The sequence below is a fragment of the Melanerpes formicivorus genome, unplaced genomic scaffold, assembly GCF_026170545.1.
Source record: "Melanerpes formicivorus ecotype bairdi unplaced genomic scaffold, bMelFor1.0.p_v2 SCAF_65, whole genome shotgun sequence".
NCBI classification, from domain to species: Eukaryota; Metazoa; Chordata; class Aves; order Piciformes; family Picidae; genus Melanerpes; species Melanerpes formicivorus.
Window position 1 is genome coordinate 3,583,698 of NW_027142417.1, and position 20,859 is coordinate 3,604,556.

General features: G+C 42.3%; 1 protein-coding gene across 9 annotated transcripts in view; it reads right to left on the reverse strand.

Moving 5' to 3' along the window:
* Window positions 1-20,859, reverse strand: part of EYA1 (EYA transcriptional coactivator and phosphatase 1) — a 111,950-nt gene that overhangs the window by 64,583 nt on the left and 26,508 nt on the right. For 8 of the 9 annotated variants that reach the window (XM_068162561.1, XM_068162560.1, XM_068162557.1 and 5 more), the window contains exon 2: window positions 9,106-9,183. In XM_068162561.1, coding sequence (XP_068018662.1) covers window positions 9,106-9,111 — 6 coding nt within the window. In that variant the 5' untranslated portion in view covers window positions 9,112-9,183. Of the gene's footprint in view, window positions 1-4,854; window positions 5,170-9,105; window positions 9,184-20,859 lie in introns of those variants that run through there. The other variant, XM_068162554.1, reaches the window with a different exon arrangement.

Genomic DNA, 20,859 nt, shown 5'->3' on the forward strand with positions numbered 1-20,859 from the left:
TCCGTAGCTATGTGCATTCGTGTGTAGAGCAAGAGACGTCATTTATGGACTCATGGAAGAGGGCAAAAAAATAACACAGCTCCAAGTGAATTAAATATGTACCTTAGATGTCTTCTATGATGTGTGAATGCTCATATCCACAATCTTCATTTTCATTAGACATACATTAGATATACTCCTTTGTGTCTCAAGGATTATTTAAACCATGTGTTGCATGTTACCATATTTTAAAATGACTCTTTAATCAAAATAACTTTAAAACAACTAATCCTCACTTAGGCTGGTCAGCTGAATCCACAGAGTGGTCCAGGAAAAATAAATCTGCTTTCAAGAATGTGAATGCAGACAACAATTAGACACAGATGTGAGTGAAATTAGTTACAGTTTACAAAATGCTACACTTCACATGCTTTCAGTTTTTTATGTGCAGTACATAATTACAATGTATTAAGGAACCACACTTATGACGACCAGAGTTCCTAGAATAAAAACATTCCTGGGTGGTGTGTGCTTGCTCTCATACATTCTACCATTCTGCCAACAGATCTCTGAATAACTGAGGTTCTACAACATAACTCACATATTGAACAAAGAGTGGGGGGAAAAAAAAGAATGCAAAGCTCTTACTGGGGCAGCCAAAGCAGCACACGGGGGGGGTGGTCAGAAAGAGAAAAAAGGAGCTGTCACTCACCCTTCATACTCCGCTCTGCTTAAACTAAAAATGCCATCAATGCTAAATGGCACACACATTCTCCCTACCACCTCTGAAATATTACTGGGTGTAATTTGCTTGTTGTAAGTAACCTTCACATCTTTCTCCTTAAAATGGGCTGTAGATCTGGCCACCACAGTGATAGCAAAGCTACTTAAAATCCATCCATTTAAAAATCTTAAATCAGCAACATCAAACTCTGATTAGTTAATGAGGTCTTTTAAGTTTGCCTTTTTTCTAATTAAATTTATAATTCCTCACAGATGTAGGTTTTGTTGATGTTCAATTTGTCTCTCTCATTTTGTTAAACCTCACATAGTACTCCACCAATCCATTGAATAGCCACATTAAATCTGTTAATACCATGCTCTTCAACCCCAGAAATTATTTCCAGAAGGCACACTTGCTTTGAGAGACCATCAAACAAGACTTAAGGTACACATTTTATCACATTTTCCCTACCACAGAGCTCAGGATGCAGAGGGAAATTCATGACTTCTGCACTGTTTATTATACTTCGCTAAATTACAAATCAAAAGCATCTGACAGAAGATCATGTATGAAGCCAAAAAGTTAATAATGTTCTGTGAAAAGTAAACTGTAAATGGGAGGGGAGTCTAAATTTCAGCAGCACAGAGCAAATAAAATGTAGGTACTTGTCTAAATTACAGGTTTTCCACAGTATTTTTGCTTGCTAGGAGCAATCTTTTATTGGTGTGGTTTTGGGGGGTTTGGGGGTTTTGTTTGTTTGTTTTTAATGTCTATAATTTAAAACATTTTTCCAGCTGAAAAGAAAATTTTAAAGTGAAAATAAGAAGTTAACCCAGCACACACACTTTTACTTAGAAGGCAGCGCCACTTTAAAAAAGCACATTTCAAAGACAATAGCAGTTTTTCAAATCAGCCTTACTCCTTAGGAAAACAAACAAACGAACAAACAAAAACAAACGAAGAAAACCTGTTATTTTTAATGAGGGTGGAGGAAGAGAACAGGACTTGTCCCCCAGCAGCACTCTTTGCCTCCTTAGAAGCATTTACAGTCGGTATCAGAATGGCTTCTGCAGCTAAAACGCTACAAAACTAAAATGCAAATTGGCTGCAAAAAGGCACCTTGCTGGCAAAACATGAACCTTATTAATACTTTTACTTTCAGTAACCCCATTGCTGGGCTCAGAGTGGAGTGGCAGGGTTTTCCCACCAGGCACTCACATCAAAGATAAATTGCAGTTATTAAACCAGGAGCAGGTAATTACAGCGATTTCATTTTTAATTGCTAGTTTAAATCCTTCCTGGGTGCTCCTTTCCTATGTTTATGAATGAAACGTTTTGAAACTGCAGCACTTGCTGCCCTTTCGGAGAGCAGCGCTGCCCCGTGACAATGCTGCGATCATGACCAGCCATTTCAGAACGGCTTTCTGCTTTTCCAAGACTTTTTGGCTCCCGAGAAACATTTCATACTTACTGCAATTCAAACAAAATGATTACTCATTCCTTCTCCCTGCTCTCCAAAGACAAATCGTGACTCCAGCCTCTGCCGCTGCCCAGGGCCAACGGCTGACTCCTGCCAGGCCTAGGGACGGCAGCGAGGTACTGGCTGGCCCCCGCGTGTCACAGGCTCCTCGGCGGCGCTGGGCACATCCGTGCAGGTATTCGCAGAGCCACGACTATTTTACGCACCAAATCTGCCGTGGCAGATGCTTTGCAAACAGTCCAAGTATGGGATAGAAAATAAAATACTCTTTATATATAGTATCTATCACTAAAAATCTCTCCTCTAATACACGACACAACATTTCCACTTCCCATCTCAAATTCGTCTCTGTGATAATTTTAAACAAGCTACACGAAATGTATGTTCTCCTTTTCCTTTTTACCTGATTTTTTTTTACCTCTTCTGCTTGCGTTGTTTCTAAATGTTTACTTACCAAAAATCCCCACCAAAATACAGCCCCCTTCTGAGAAGCTTTTAATCACACCCTAAGAGCTTTGCTTCTCCGGAATAAACCTTTTGTAGCACAGGCAGCCCTTCCTCTGGTCGGAGTTTGTCAGGATCACAGGAAGAAACCCTTGGAAGACCTTCGTTAACGGGTCTCGGCTGCTTCAAATCAAGATGTAAATGCAATGAGACTTAAGAAGGTCTTTAAACGTCTTCGTTCTAAGATCACCGTTCTCAATAAACCACGCAAAATGTCAATAAACGTCAAATATTTCAATTGTGTAGCTGTTTATTCTGCCATCCAGAACAGCTCTCCTGTGGGGATCTGCGTGTTTTCCTTGGTGTTTGGAAAACTTAAACACATTAAGCATAAGGATTTTCCGCTTCAGAAAGCGCTGTCACACTTCCCCCCCCCCCCTTTCGCTCATTCTTCTCACTCGCCCCGGTCTCTCTGGGCAGGTTCCTTCTCTCGGGTCTCCTGCACTACCTGTCCAATTCCCTGCAGTAACAGCGCGGCCGGGAATCCCGCCCGCAGGCTCCCCGCCGCGCCCGTTCACAGCGGGCAGAACTGCCTGGACTTTCGTTTGCGGGGAGCCCGCAGCCCCTGAACCCGCCGCTGCTTGCTGCAGCGAGCGCTGCCCTTCCCCGAGGCGGCGCCGGCAGCACCGCGGCCCGCTCGGTTGCTGCTCTTCGTCCCCGGTCCCGCTGGTCCCGCTGCCCCGCGATCCCGCCGGGTACTCACCGCGCCCGCGGGCTCACGGCGCTGCGGCGGCTCTCGTCGCGCGGCGGAGCCGGCAGACAGCAGACAAAGCCGCAGCGCAGGGAAGCTGCCTCGGCCCCACCGCCGCTCCTCAGCCTGGGTGCGCACAGGCAGTGCCTGGAGGCTGCCGCTCTCCGCCGCTTTTCCCTCTCCCGCCACCGCTTCTCTCCCCTCCTCACCCCCTCCCCCCCCCCCCCCCCTTCCCTCGACCCCCCGTTATTTTTTCATGGGGTTCTGTTGTTTTTGTAACAGAAACCACGGCTCCTCTCCTGCCCCAGCCACACTGGGTTGAGAGCAACAACCGTGCTGGGGCTTGTGCGCTCTCGCCCCCCCCGTCCGGACGGAACGCTGCCCTGGCTGCGCGGAACCGGCGCCCGCCCCGCACCTTTCTTCCTCAGCTTCACCCCTCAAAGGCTAACAAGCCCCGCGGGGCCCACATTTAATGCTGTCACCGTGCGAGCCGCGTCTCCTCCCAAGCAGCGCAAAGAGAAACCGGAGCTAAAGCACCGCGGTACCGGCGGGAGCAGCGGAACGGCCACTCACGGAGCTCCCTGGCGCACGGCAGCGCACGCCGCTCCGCTCAGATATGTAACGGATTTGTGCTCAAAGATCTGGGATTCTTGAAACCTTGTAAAGAAAGGGTCTGCTGAAGCTGTGGGAGCTAGCCTGACCCAATCTAAAGGTATTTATTAAAGTATCTGGAACTCTTCACGTAGTTTAAACTATGCAGATATGTGAAATACCTATAGCCCTAGGATCAGCTGTAAATAGAGTCAGGTTTGTACTTTACATTATTACTACTCGTCTGCTAAAGGTTTGAAACTGTGTAAAGGCCTCTCCACAGACCTTACACATCTCCAAAGGAGGGAGAGAGTTGCACGGAGTTAAACTCATGCATGGGGTAACACTAACTCCTTAAAGCCTAGCTTTTACCAGTCAACAGGTAATTAAGTAATTTAATTAGTAAGCCATTAAACTGAAATGGTTTATGATACATTCCCATTACTGCACTTTCAGTTGCTCATAATAAAAACCAACAAAAACAAAAGCCCAAAACTACCAAAAAGCAAGCAAGCAAGCAAACAACAAAAACCCCATCAAAATCCCCAAAGCCTTTTAAAAAAACCAATATATATTCTGTTAACAACAACAACATTATAAACACAGTAACTGAGACCGACCCGGGTTCTGTGGAGCATTTGCACTTTGTGGATGGTGTCCTTCAATTCACATAACTTATTTTCCTACACTTTTTCAGTACACACAATCCAAATATGATGAGGAAAACAGTGTAATGGTTTCCAGCACCAAAAGAAGCAACCTTAATACTCTGCCAGGTCTATCACACTAAATTTAAAACAACACCACCCAAACCCTTTATACTGGGTAAATAGAAGTTTTTTCTTTACAGAAATCTGTGGTTATTCACTGCTGATTCATCCTTACCTTCGATTAACTAATATGTGAATGAAAGCAACACTTCTAGAGGAGAAACATCTTCTGGGTACTACATCCCAGCAAGTGAGACATTATGTTGTAGCAAGTACGTTGGGAATACCTCAGGAAAGCAGATCAGTTTGCAAAGCTAGAAGTCAACCCTCGAGCTGAGAAGGCACCTAGGATTTCATTTTGTTCAGCAGAGAAAAGGGATCTGGGACAGTCACACACCATATATGGGAACCCAGGTCAAAATAAGCAGCTTTCTATTGGGCCTGTCTGCATAGCCAGCACAAACAATCCCTGCACTTCTGTACAGTCACAAACCAGATCTCACGCCAAGAAAACTATTTATGATGTTCTATATTAAACTGTGAAAGAAACATAAGTCACTGTTTTGTCAGGTAAACCTCACTGAAATCCTGAAATACACTCACCACTGAAGCCTTCCCCAGAGTTAATCTGACCATGTTTAAAGTAAAATCCCTCCCCAGTCCCTCACAGAGTTAAAGACACAGGTCCTGCTTCCCTGTCTGAGACCTCCACCTATTACATGACAAGGATCAAGTACACACTCTCAGGAAGCAGTTTGGTTTGGTTTTTTTGGTTGCGGGTTTTTTGGTGTGTTGGGGTTGTGTTGGGGTTTTTTTTGGGGGGGGGGGAGAAGAGCATGTGGAAATCATATTGTTGTGAGGCACCATCTGACACTGGGAAATGTAACTCAAACCCCCTTCTCTAAAACAGGGATACTTAAATGGTGCTATGGAAATGCAAAAAAAATGATTAAAAAAAGACTGACTCCCAGTGATGCATCTGGATTTTTGCATATAATAAACTTCACTGGTTTAAATGTAGAGCTTAACTGAAGCAGGTTTACTCTTGGTTAGAGTTTGTAGTCCCCATGGAAGTTTTGTCTAAGTAATAACTCCAGGAGTGTGCCCAGTCTCTGTATTTAATTAAACTAAGACAGATCCCCCCACACATGCAGAGCCTGATGATGTGATGATAAACACAGGATAAATTACACAGATCAGAAAAGGGTGTTGCCGACGCATTGCAAGAACAAGAGGGCTTTGAATTTTTGATCTCTTCAGTGGCATGGCATGTAGGCTGTATGAGAACTGAAGTCGTATAAGTGATCCAGATCAGAGATATAAGATAAAGCAGGGTCCTCCATGTTTATACAGCCATTAAACTGCCTTAAAGGTCTTTATCTGATGTCTGAAGATTGGACTCCAGATTAGTGTATATTACCCCCTGGTATGGTCTAACCTATGAACTTACCCTACAGCTGATACCACAGAGCAGATCCTCCTTTAAGTGTGTGCAGACTTTTTATGTCGATAGCTGACCAAATGATGCCACCTGAGCACTGATCCTATTTGAAAAGGGTTTGTTTACTTGGCTTTTTGGTTTTATTCTTCCTGCTAATTACATGCCCAATCAGTGCACGCTGGGTTGTTGATCACTGGCACCCAACACCACAATGGCACTGGGCTTGCGCAGAGGTTTCAGTGTGATCTCTGTGTGTTTAAATCACGCCTGATTTTGCCCTGGCTCTGCATTCCTGCTGATGTGGCTGGCATCCTGAGTCACAAGCACAGGAGCAGGTGTGTTACATAACGTGACCACAAGAAGCTGTTGGGTGTATTATGACTGTTACTCATGCAATATGGTTTTAGCTCCACGTGCAGTGCCACACACTCGTTTGAGCAAAGCAAGTTCATGCTGAACACAGCACCCACGGGGTGCTCTGGTGCCACAGTGACAGACGTGCTTATAATCCAGAGAAGTGAAACAGTGGGACACTTCCATTTTTGCCTCCAGTGCTACTCTAGAAGCGGGCCCAGGAAGACCACACTTCCCGGGGGCCCAAGGCTCGTCCCATCGCTCCCCAAAGGCACCGGCCGGCTCCGCCCACGACAACTGCAACCCAACGCCAGAGCCCTCGGAAAAAGGCACTGCCCCTCCAGTGTCTCCACACCAGTTTTATCTTACACATAGCAGCTGTTGCCTAGAGACATCCCTGGCTGGAGCAGAAGTTTGCAGGTTTGACAGGAGCCCTTATTGTCTGCTACTCGTGTGAGCAAAAATAGGAAGACCTGTTGGTAACTACAAACAAAAGAGTGAGAGAAGCCAGCCCTTTCAACTGTTCTTTCCAAAAACTCAGTGACTGAGAAGGGCAATTTCCTTGTAGACTTTCAGGATACAGTGGATAAAATTAATAATGAATTAGGGTCTGTGCGTGAGGCGTTGTTAAGGAAAAGGTACCTGCTGCTAATCCTCCTCAATCAAACTGCTGACATCTTTGCTGGTGTTCATGTAACTGTACTTGTGTTGAATCAGCAGCTTCAACATGAAGTACAAGATCATTCTCCATCATTTAAAATAGGAAATAGTCTGTGTTAAAAAAGTAGACACTGCTTTATCTGTTCAGAGGAATGCATAGCTTTATAAGATTCTGAAGCAGTTCTTGGCAGTGGTGATGCAAATGCAGAGGTTTCTCAAATGTCTCAGTATTTCTCAATTTTTTGCTGTGCAAAAGTCAATCAAGGTATGCATGTTTTTTCAATAGGTTAGCTGCATCTTAAAAGCACTATGTAACAGAGGGGAAAATATAGCATAAATATGTATTTATATACAAACAAGCAGTGTAAACTATAAATATGCTCAGCACTATAATGGGAAAATCAATAAATAATCTGGCAGGGTGAAGGGAAGGTTCCTACATGGAGGGGTTTTAAATGTGTCTAACAGTCTTCTCTCTTTTGGTACTTTGAAACACCCAGGTAAAAGCTTCCTACATCACTTACCTCTGCTAGAAAGCTCATGGCATAAAAATACCAGTAAGTTTTGGTCTCCAGACCATCTGAAGCAGATGCTCTACCCAAAAATTATGGCATTGCTTTTCCCCAGGGACTGAGACCCTAAGTCTGTAATGCTCCGAGGGCAGATCTCCAAGATCTGCTGCTGATTTAAGCGTAGTGTTGTAGCTTTTCTAACTTCAGCAGCCTTCATTTCAGCAATGTCCCAGCTAGGAGGTTTTTTAACGTTGTCACTGATACCCAAGAATCACTGAGAACAACACTTTTCACACAACAACCTTGTCTCAGAAGACATAACCATGCTAGTAACCATTTATAAAATTAGTCCTGCTGAAGGCAACATAATTGTCTTTGAGCAAAGTAATTTGGAGAATTAGCTATTTGCAGGATAGGGGTTGAGATGAAAGGGGTAAGTTGCAACCTGGGAGCATCCTTGAGAAAGAGTTAATTTTTCTAATTTAAATTCCAGCTTTTACTCCAGCCTAGCAAAGGAACCCCCACCTGCCTAAAATCTGAAAATAATCATCCTTCACTGTGATGTGCAAATAACAATTTGCTTATAGAAATTAACCAATCCAACCCAGCCACCACTGGCAATGAAAAGCAGCTTGCTAGCCCTGCAGCAGGCAGTAAACACATCACTCAGGAGTCCCTCCACAGCCAGACATGCACCAAGAGCACTGTGCAAGAGACTGCCAGAGAGCTGACAAAGCAGCCCAGTGCTGCTGTTCTGCAGACTAGAAACCGTTTCTGCATACTCTGTGCTTCCATAGCCATCTAAACCTTTCTCGACTTCCATTTGGTGCTACTAGAGAAAATTCAGACTTTACAAACAACTGCACAATTTTTCACAGCGCACTGCACAGAGCAAGTCAGCTCAGCCCTTCCAGGCTGTCTTTTCTCCAACTACTCTGCACTGACATGTACAAAACCAGTTTTGTCAGCACCTCCAGGAAGGTGCAAAGGGAGATGGAAAGCTCTTCTTCAGTTTTCAGCTCTGAATTAAAGCTGCACTCAAGATTCTTAATTCTGCAATGAAAGTGTTTGTTCACTAACCACAGAAACAACAGGTCTGTATCTTGCAAATTCTATTTTGTAATGATTTCCTAAGTGCATTCCCTACTTTTCCCTGACCAATTATTCATGTCTCTGTTCAACAGCATATGGAGCAGTGGATCATTGCTATATTTCACTTATTTGTGTCAATTATTGCATAATTTTCAGCTGCTGACATACAAGACAGCACAATAAGAACAGTTACATAGGGAATTATGAAGAAAGTGGAAAGATCAGCAATCCAAGTTCACTTTGACAGATAATTACAACAAGCCTGCATTAATGATGAATATATGTGCTTGATAAACACACACCCAAACCACAAGCTTTGTGTTAGCTGAACACAGTCACTGTGTGTCCTTAGTCAGGAAACACTCACATGCATTTTTCTCACGGCGATCAGGAGGGGTTGAGTATCTTCTAAAAGTGAAGTTCATAAATATTCCACATTTTGGGCCTTGCAATGAAAAGATAAAAATGGAAGTCTAAGTTAAAAGAGTCATTACAAGGGCAATTTGTGTTACACTCCCCTCAATTACCTCTCCTGTAAACCATAAGGAATTTACCACAATAAATTCTTTTGAACCTTACAGTAATTATACCATGATCCTCATTTATTCAGTACATGTTGGATTCTCACCCAACTGTAGCCATCTGAAAGTCAGCTTTAGCTTGAAATGATCATCCCAACCCTCATCTTCAGCAGAGAGAGACACTGCAATTGATGCGTCTGCTGAGATTTTCCCCTCCCTGTAGACACAGGCGATGGTCTTAGGCTGGCTCCCAAGTTTTGATGGCTACAGATCTCCTGAGAATCCAAATTTTGTATCATTTCCCTTAAAATCAGTTGTTTCAAGAGTGACTGTATTCACAGAAACTTGAATTGCCACACAATTTTGAAAACCCATATAATTACTCAAGAGTCAGGCTGCCCATATTTGTTGTTACAAATCAGGGCCAGAGGAAAACTTCTCAGATGGCTTCAAAGTCCCAGTTCTCATCCATGAGCCCAGCTCCCTCCCCCGCTTCCTTCCAGCAGCATTAACTTTTTCTCACAAATCGGAAAAAGCGTAACCCTTAAAGCTGTTTTAGACGCAAGGTCAGAATTCAAAGGACTGGTAACTTTATCCAGGGAGCCCTGCAATCACACTGCTGTTGGGAACACACTCAGAAAGCACTCGAGATGTTTTATTAAGCAATGGCAATAGATAGAGTTTGAAGGCTGTTTTGCTGTTTGTGACTTTCTTTTTTCTATGCTGCAAAGTTTATCACAACTAATATTCGAGAGATCTAATTACTTTTTGCCACTGAATTTTAGCTTAATGTAAGGAAACTGGGCTCTGTGTCATGTGCTAATGAAAACAGCAGCTTTGATTTGTTTATCTGAATACTTAGAATCACCTCTTGCAGCCAAAATGTAAACAAAGCTTAAGCTCTTTTTACCTCTTGGATATTTCCAGGCTACTAATACTGATCTTCTTTCTTTTAATTAAGTGCATTATACCGATTTTCTACATAAATTTGCTGCTTGACAATCTACCTTTCACCTTTCTAAAGAAATATTGAATTCCTAACAAAACTATTCATAATTAGACCTGTATTTTCAGCTTATGAACACAAGATGACCGACCCCTTTCGAACCTAGGCTCAGTCAGTACATTTGTCCCTGCAAACCTGTAATTAGTTTAGAGGGAACCAGGTTAAAATAAGGATTAAAGAGGGTTTCACGAGAATTAAGAGCAAGCAAAAGTTTGTTTACAATACCTAAAACATGAGATCTGTCCTGTACTATGTTCAAATGCACAAAAGGCTGAAGTGCTCATGTTCCCACCAGGTGATTCACCTGATGAAGTTACAAAAATGTGCCTTTAAGGACACCTTGCCTCCTGTAACACAGGAACCTCTACACACAACACTCCCTGCTAGGTAATGTTGCTGCGCTAGACACAGACAAATGCCTTACACTAGATGCCAGCTGATGTGCCAAATGATGCGTGTGGGCAGTGCACAACCAGCAGAGGCAGAAGGCTTCTCATGCAGCCACACCAGCAGAATACAGCAACACAAGGAGAAGAGGACACAAATACCACAGAACATAGGACACAGTCTCAGGCTGCGCCAGGGGAGGTTCAGGTTGGATTTTAGGAAGAAGTTCTATACAGAAAGAGTGATTGATCATTGGAATGGGCTGCCCAAGGAGGTGGTGGAGTCGCCGTCACTGGAGGTGTTCAGGGGGAGACTTGATGGGGTACTTGGTGCCATGGGTTAGTTGTTTGGGTGGGTTGGACGCAATGATATTGAAGGTCTCTTCCAACCTGGTTTGGTTTATTCTAAATAAAGTTTATTCTAAACACAAAGAACTCAGAGGTGGATGCACAGAGATAAACAGATGTTCAACAATTTGGGTTTGTAAAAATCCTGACTTGCAGCCATCAGCCTAAGGACAGTGTTGAGTGCCACTCAAACACTTGTTTATCTGTGGTGCCACTTTCCTTACAGTCATAAGCAGGGCACCTTTGTTTAGCCAGGCTGATTTTTTTCTTTCTTCTGGAAAACAGCAAATCCTAATTTGGAGAAATCTAGGAAAATTTAGATTTAGTAGCCAAGAAATGCACTAGCTTGCAACATACTCCACCAACACACACCATTACAGGTGAGTACTTACTGCAGTGAAGTCAAAAGTTCTACTGCTGGAGACCAAATGCTTCAAGTGATGCCTTGCAGTGCCTGGGCCATAAACAAGGGCTCCACTGCCCTGGCTGAGGATGCTGGCAGTGCTGCTGCCCGCTCCACCAACCTCCAGTAGGAAAGCATCCCCAGCATCCAGAGCCATGAATTCATTGTTTCCCCACCCCACACTCAAAGGAGAGTGTCCAGGAGGGAGGCTCTCCTTCTTGAACCTTAATCCATATTTAGAGTCTGAATTCAGAAAGTGTCTTAGGAACCACACTGCATCTGCAGCTGAGAAGGGGGAAAACCTGAGGATGGAGAGAGCTGCCCCTCACCTGGGCACACACTTTGGGCACTACAAGGCTCTCCAACCCTCGGAAAGACCCAAATAAGCTCTCACAAGCCAGCAATGATACCCCTAGAGTACATTTATCTTCCTTTCTCTCTCCCTTCTCATAAAATCTGCATTACTTTTATTTCTAATTATTTTTAATATAATTAAGAAAATGCAATGAGTATTTTCAGCTCCAAAATACTATGAAATCTTGTTTATGCATGTATAAAGCCTGCATTAGAAACTTGATACAATGTTGATCCAATTTTTTTTATGGGCTTGGCCTCAGACATGTGTGATATACCAAGCACAGCTGGAGCTTTACAAAAATCTGTTAGTTGATGAATTCCAGGATCTGGCTCTTGTTTTTCTGGTCAATAGTAAATAGGCAGTATGCATCACAAAGTAACAACTGGTAGGTCAGCTGGGTTTTATGGCAATCTAATACAGGGCTGCCCAAAACTGTTTTTACCATCTGATGAAATAGTTTCAGTAGGTCCTACATCATGAGGTTCCTGTCAGCCAGAGCTAGGGTCTGCTTCAGCCCTGGCCACTGGCCTGCAGTCCAATCCAGAGGCGGACTGTGGCACCCATTGATAGTCCTTCTGACCTCCAGAGGGCTGTGTACCAGTGTTGGAGTCTACCCTCACAGCCCAGGCTGCAGGATACAGGTCTAGTTATCTCTTTATGTTTGGATACACTGAAGTCCACCAAGACAGCAGCTTCTCAAAATGTGAAGGAGCACCATAAAATGACTTAAGCAAACAGCAATGAAATACAGCTGAACGCTAATATATAGTAAAAAACCTTTCCCATATGTTTAGTTAGAGAAGTGGACTTTAGAGATTCTGAATGAGAGGTTTAAAGACTTCTGTTTACATTTGGTTTTAAAATTCATGACTATAGATTAAAAATAAATAAATCAGTGATTTAAGAGATTGGTTTGAGGCATTGATTTGTGAAATCTTTACACTCCCCTGAGCAAGCTGTAACTTCACAAGACGTGTCTATTTTAACAGACCTCCCCAGCAATGCTTAAAGATTCTTTCCAAATTTCCAACATCATCTCCCTTTCAGCATATGCATAGCTTTTCTCCTGCTAGAAAGATCCATGTAGAATACTGTTATATCTCTCAAATAGCTGAGAACTAATAGCCATGTGAACTATTAACAATCACAAAGCAGTGATGCCATTTAACACTCAAACATGCAAGTCCACATGCAGACGTCAGTGGCAATGTGATAATCTTATACACAATAAAATAGCAACATCCAGACTAATTAAGATTTCCACAGATCATCATGCCAGACACAGGTGGTATTTGCTCAAGAGAATGACCAAAACATTTCACAATTGCTTTAGCCTATGAAAACATGTTCATTCCCTTCCAGCCTAGAACTAATACAGCACGGTTTCCTTCCTTGCCTAATATCAAATGCAATTATGCTCAAATGAACATCTCCATAGGATTGAATGTCAGTCAGAGAAGCCACTTCATTGTCCAACACCCTGGTGTCTCACCTCTAACCACATTCTGAATGCCTTCTGAGGAGCTCACTCTCCCACCCAGGGGCAGCTGCCTTATTTCAGTCCAGAAGTTTAATTTCCCTCTCTTGACACTGAAGAGCAGAGAAGAGAGTGGATGCATTTATTAGATCCCTTAGTCATTCCCTCCATCAGTTCTCTTGCTTACCAACAACCAACGGAGGAAACACAAATACCCTGAGTTACACTGGCAGTGGGGACAGTCCTGTGGCTGGCATTTTCTCATGGAAGTTTCTGCTGCCCTGCTGCTCATAAGCGGCTGGCAACATCTGGAGATGTCCACATCCTTCTAGCATGATCTTCAGCCCTCTATCCATTTATCCCTTGGTTAACAGATGTACAAAACTTGTCTTCCTTTACATAAACTCGTTAAACTCTCCTCCTCTCAGGGAAGTCACATGTTTCCCAGGGGAACCTACTCTCTTGGAATTTCCATAGGATGCAGAGGGTGCTTATATTCTGCCTGGGACATGCAAGGGCTCATTCTTGTGCTGACTGGTTTGTTATATATTTCTCCTCACTCCTTTAACTGTTCCTCACTAGGAAGGGTGTGAGCAGCTTGGTCCTGCTGGAGATGTTACTGTTTCCTTTTTTAGCTTGGGGTCCTGGGGAGGAATGTCATTGCTTAACAGCTTAAGGGAGGAAGATGTTTGGGTTAAGGCAGAATTACACAGTGAAAAAGCGTAACACTTCTTTTATCTTACCTTTTTCTGGTATCCAGTATTCAGTCCACAGGGCAGAGAAGATAAACTGGCAAGGCCTATGAAAGACTAATTTGTTGCTGGAATTATTTGGTGGAAGATTGCTGTTTAATTTGACAAGATTTCAAAAGGTAGAGACCTCTTGGGAAACAAGCGGTCAGGGAAAGCTTCAGAATACCTGCTCTTCCTGACAGGGTTTTTAAAGGTTGTATCAGTTCATAATTATTCTCATTTTGCCATCCCCTGACCTGCTACATCTGTCTTAGGAAAGCAAAGATGGCACAATAATACTAGCAGCTGAGAACAGCTCTGGGAGTCTGGGGTTTTGGATGGGATACAGACACCATATATTAATTTTTTTCCAGGCACCACTGCTTCATTTTTCATTCTTTCCCTGAACTCAGCTGACAATCAGGAACCACAAACCTTGCTAGTTACCCTCCTTTGGATTTATGCTGTTGAATAAAAGAGCAGTGGGTAATAAAACTAACACTACTCGTGACTTGAAGATAAGCAGCCTGTCTTTTTCAGTAAGCCAGTGGTACCTGGTCAGAGGACACAGGGGATAGGCAGACTCTTAGGCAAAGGCAAACCTCCTTCCTTTTTACCTCCTTCACCCTTCTTGTAACATTCTCAGTGCAGGCACAGTCTTCAGAAGACAGAGGAATAGTTTAACCCAATGCTGAGATCAAATTAGACTCTTGGTACACTACCAGATGCTTGGTTGTTATCTGGTGATCCTATTAGCACAAAACACTTGAGTGATGCAATCATATCGTTGTGGGGGCTGGGGGTTTTGTCTATTTGTTGGGTGGTGGTTTTGTTTGTTTGCTTGTTTTTATACTGGAGTGTAGATTTGAATCTTTGTTGAAAGGGCCAGCAGGTTTAGAAATTAATCAGAAATTTATTTTCTTTTTAAAGAACTGCTGGAACTGTTTTGTATTTAACTACTTTCTTCATTCATCTGTATATTACTGGTCAGAAGTAACGTTTATGTCAGTAATTAAAAATACTTAGATTACATGATCACTTTATATTTACATTGGCTTTTGCTTCATTGTCTGCATTTTATTTCTGATTGCATAAATATTCATAGAGAAACACCCAGGGAAATTTTCAAAGTGGTGTGTGGAGACCACACTACACAGTTCCCATTAATTTTAATGAGTCACAGAGTTACGTTCTAACACTCTAATCTGGAAATTCCACACACCCCCTCCCGGTTTCCACCATCTAAAATAAATAATTCCAAGTATGCACCGTCCACATCTCCCACTCTGCAATCTACAAATACACAAGGCATAAAGTCTTTCCATACAGATACTTCAGGATGCTCCATTTTATACCCAAAGGAAAAAGTCCCCAGCCTAATCAGTTACTAAACTCCTCATGCTGCTCCTAATCCTCATCTCTAAAGACATTTCCATCAATTCCTTTGCTGAAATGCCTATTTGGATACATAGAAAATTAATATCCTGGGAACCTCTGGCATAATTAAAGTACAATTACCAAAAAAACACAGGATCAAAAGAATCGCTAAACCCAGATGTGACGTAATCAACCTGGTAACCGATCACATAGTCTCAGAAACAGTGCTTTGACATTCCTCCCCAGAGGATAAGGGCAGCAAGTCACAAATGAAAGATTCCTGTCATTTGACTGCATTTGAGCTTTCCTCACCATGTGCCAGGAAGGTCAGCCAGGGTCTTTCAGAGCAAGGCTGTGAGCAGAAAGAATTGCAGGCTTAGAACAACTGACAGTGTCTTGCCAGATATTCCCTGTTTTATAGCTCACGTCTCATTCCTACTAGCTGAGGATCAAAATGCTCTGTAGTAATGTGTGAACTTTGGGGCACATTTACTTAAATCCTCTAAAATATGCAGTCTGTTTGGCCACTGAATTTCAAAGCTAATGAAGTAAACATCCTCTTACATGCACAAGTGAGGAAAAAAGAGGATATAAGTCTTTGCTTGACCCCTTTTCACATCTGAATATGAAACAGGAGCACTTTTAAAGCAAGGTAGAATGTTGTGATGTATGAAAATCATCTGCCAAAGCCTTCTGAAAAGCCCCTGCTCCTCCCTTTGTCACTGCCCTGCATGTGCCATTTGCAGGTGTTGATACACACTCCAGTTCTGTGAAAAAAGGGAGAAAAAGCTAAAGGATCTGATGATGACTTCGCAATTTATAGAAGAAAGCTCTTTGAAACGCTGCCCTGAGCCACACAGAACTCCAGTTGAATAATTAATTATGTATAGATAAGGCCTTATAAGAGAAAAGCTCAGAGATGTATTGATGTTCAGATCTTCTTAACATGTATTCAAAAATGTCATTCTGCTTGGAACAATTGTCAGCATGATGCATTTGTTTTCACGTCCCAATGAAGATGTGACTGATGATGGTTTCTATGTTAACAGTTTGCTCAAAATCTAATCATTATGATAGTATCTTTGATAAGTAAATAAGAAATTCTCCTATGTATATAGCTACAAGCCACAATGTGCCACAAATTTCTTTGAACTATTCTAGTTAGTCATTACCTCTGAATCTTTGTGCATTTAGGAACTATTAACACAAAATGCAACCATAAAATCAACAGTCCATGACTTAACAAGACTGTGACCCTTACTAGGCCAGATGCAAAAGGATGCACTAACTACAAAATGTGCAACTCTGTCAGCATGCTGATTTTCAAAAGGAAGGAGAATAAGTTTTCATATTTGTTGTCCCATTACATTTGCAGTTAATTGCACCAGGATGACACAAGTATTTCTGCTACAGATCTTCTGTTACAGTACTTCAGTTGCACTTAATAAATTGCACCTTCCATGAAAAGAAAAGGTGATGGATTGAAAAATGTTTAGCACAACCATGCATAATTGATGGGTTCCCTAGTGCAAATAAGTGTCTAATAAATAATTAAATTTAATCTCATTATAAGAGTTTTCATAATAGGATAATTTAATTAAATGAAAGCCAAAGGGTTTCTAGGGGTTGCAAGATACTGCTGGTGCTATATTTGGCTAATGGTCTGGGGACAGTAGAGTGAAGAAGGGTAATTCACATGGGTGCATGCATTATTTAATGAATCCCTCTGAGATGGAGAAAAGGACAGATCAATGATAACTTGTCATTTTATCATTGCTTACAATGCACATTTAAACAACCTGGGAAATGTTAAAAACTGAGGGAGAAGCTTGCAACCTTTTTCAACGCATCACTCCTCTCTCTGCCAGACACAGTGAGCAATGTCTTCCACAATGTGCAGTTTCACTCTCATCTAACTTCCCCCCCCACCCCCTTCTTTCAGGCCAAAAGGAAGAGCAAAACCTTACAAGCTCCTGTGCAGTTACAGCAAGCCTGCCCCTAAGAGAAAGTTATAATGGATACAGCATGTACATCTGATACTAAAAAATTGATAGCTGTGTCATGTGGGACCCATTAACAAGCTTTTTGAGTGGGCTGAGTTTTGAGCTCTAAGACTCCAGAAGCACTTAGCTAGGCTGGGATACTAAAACCATACCAGTCTAAGCAGCTAGCTCATTTGCAGGTGATCAGTTAGGAATTAATATGAATAGTGAAGGTATCGTCTCAGATAAGACAAAAGTGTCATCTTGCACACAGCAAATGTGCAGGAGCCAAAAGCTCAATGGAGAGGGTTTGTGATCTGAAATTCCCCTTTCCAATGACCTGTACACATAGAAGCATTTTGTCACTTAGAAACTTTTTTCCCCACTTGTGAAAGCATGCACTGCTGTACCTTGGCAGCCTCCTGGTCTGTCCTTTCCATAGGGTCCCACCCACCTGGTGGCACCAGACATTTTTATAAGGGAAATGCTGATTGCTCCTCTAGAACAGAGGGATCCAACTGCCCATGGTTTTGCTTTCTGAAGCATAACCATTATGTAGCATTCACAAATTAATCTTTGTGATTGCTTTTGCCATCTCCGTAATTCTTGTCAATATCCTTTTAACTTTTTCTGAACTTCTTCTGTGGGATACAGGTTTATTACCTGCATTAAAAAAAACACCACAACGTTTTTCTGCTATCATTTAAACTATTTTAACTTTTGATTGGTGCTGTGCTCTGGGCAGTGGGCTACACAAAAGGATTATGGAATCTTTCTAGGAGCTCTGGCTACAGCAACTCACACAGTCCTTCCAGATACACTGCAGCTTATATCAGGTACACAGGAATTCTTCAGTCTCTTGACCTTCACCTGAAGTACCTTGTCTTAAATTTGCCAGCTCTCCACTCACACTAATTTTCGTCAATTAGCAGGTGTATTTATCACCCTCCTTGTAGTAGAGATGCTGAAAGTTTTGCATGAAGAATATCAATCTGCTGTTTCTATTTGTTCTTTTCTTTTCTCCTGGCCACTTTTCAATCCATGCAAGTTTAGCAGTAGTGTTTCTTGAACTACTCCTTGTGAGAATCTAAAGCTTTTTTGATGATCCAAATGTACCTTCTCTGATTTTTGTTCAGCTTCTCAGTGAGCCACATGAAGAATGTAGAAGCCTTACTGTTCATCAGATACACTCTCAGAGGATGTACACCTCCACACTCGCTCATCGCCTCACACAAAAGTACACCTCGGCACTTCCCCCTATTGTTACTGACGTTTTTTAACCAGCCCTTTGCTAAGCTGAACAGATACGATGCCATTTGGCTCTCCTGCTGTTGTTTCATTGTTTGCTTCAGCACTGCAAACACAAACAGCTCAACTTGCTATATAAGGCAGGTGATCGGTTTTACACTAACAAAAATGAACCAAGAGTCATTATAGAACTCTCACACCTCTTCCCTTCTTGACTATTATAATTGGTGTCTTACAGCCTAACAGCCAGGCTGACCATCTGCATTTAACCCATGTCCAGAGCTAACCTATGGCAGTTGCTCTGTCACCCAACAACCCCTCCCCATCAGAGAAAGGGGAGCAGGAAAAGGAGGAGCCCCCTAGGTTGGACTGGAAATAGATACAACCAAACAGCCAAACTCAGCCCAGTATCAAGCAGCCAAAGTTATCCTCAGCCCTGGCAACACACAGCAGGCACAGCAAACAGGAAAGGAGCATCAGGAGCAGGATGGAGAAAAGCAGGAGATGCTCCTGTCCTCAAGCTCCCCCTTTATACTGAGGGTGATGTTTATGGGATGGGATTCACCTGGAGCCAACTCAGCTCACCTGCCCTGGCTGGCTCCGAGTTGCTAAGGGCCTGCAACCTAGGGCTCTGTCCCAGGAAGTTGATTAATGCTTTGGTTTTCAAAATGAACAACTGGATGTTTCTAATTCTAGTGGGGATTAGCAAAGTGATCCTAAGAACAATTATAAATAACTAAAAATATTCTGTTGTAAGGTAACTCTTTCATCTATTTCTCTTCAAACAAACAAAAACATTCAAGTCTTGGGAAATGCAAGAGGCTCTTGTTTTCTGACTTGGGTGCCCAGAATTCAGTAGTCTGATTTCTACAGGATTAAAGTATTCTCAGTGCCTATGAAAGGAGTTTGAGACAGTGGACAGAAATTAAGATGTTCTTTTCTATAACCACTTCCTCAGGCACTACTTAAATCTCTAAAATCTCTAAAAATCTACTTAAATCTCTGTGAGGATCTGTGTACATTTTATTACAACTCAATTCAAACAGCCGGCAAGCAAGTTATCTGATGAGGTTTCAATAATCTCTTAGGTCCTTCAAGAACTAATGAAGCTCTCCATCCACCTCTCTGCTTCTCTAAGGAAACCTCCAGCAAACCAAGCTCAACTATACACGAGTCATTATAAAATGAAGACTTTCCTTGCTTTATATAAAATATAGGGCAAAAGATACTTATTTTCTTCCTTTTCCAGGTTGCATTACCACAACAGCTTGTTTGAGTCTAACTTTAATTCTGAATTACTTTGAATGGTGTCCAAACTTTAAGAGGTATGGGGAAGGGGGATTTTGTTTGTTTAAGAGTGAGACCTCCTATTTATTTTTCCTATTAAGTTACAAACTCCACTTCCCTCCCCAGGAACTAGTGTTCTTACACCAAAACCTCAGCAGACAGCTATACCCAACGCTGCAACAGTGATCATGCCGTAGATTTAAATTGTAATCTGCGATTTCTGCTTGCTGTTGCAATTCTGTCCCAGATACAATTCCAATAAAAAGGGAATTTATAAAAAGGAAAAAAATACTCAAATGAGAAAAATGGCATGGAGATATTTGGTTAGGAATTGAAAGTTGTATAATTCCCATTGTCATGATTTCTTTTCAGTATGAGGACTCCTGCCAGCTGCCTTAGACCACAGACTTGGGCAGTCAGCGCTCATGCAGTACTCCAGCACATCAGAAGTGTGACACTGCCACAGCTCCAGCTAGAAGAGCAGAAAAGTAAAACCACCACAACACAGTCTGGAAATACTTTAACCGGAATTTGCAAATCCAGACTTTTTTTTTTACTAGCTGATTCTACAAATCAACATCTAATGAAGAGCTGGTGTCTGGCACCAAGGAGTGCACCAGGCAGTGTTTTCATTAAGCACTGCCTTCTGCATGCCTGCAATACTGAATCCCAACACACAGAAAGCAAGAGGAAACAGAAGGAATAGATGTAATATTTGCCCTCCTGAATATATCTCAAACCTCATTTTAAAAACTGCATTTGTATGCAAATTTTTGTGCATCTGAGGGTTATTCAATTTATCTAATGCTGCTTTTGAAACTTGTAAACATCGCTTTGCTGTGCTATCACTTATAGCAGGAGTGGATCTGGTTTATGTTGACATTGGAATAAACTATTTACTATTTCCACAAATCATATGGATCAGCATCCCAGCCTGGCTTTTACACAAAACATGCAGCAACAGCGTGTGAATCTACACTTCGAATTGCTGAGGCTT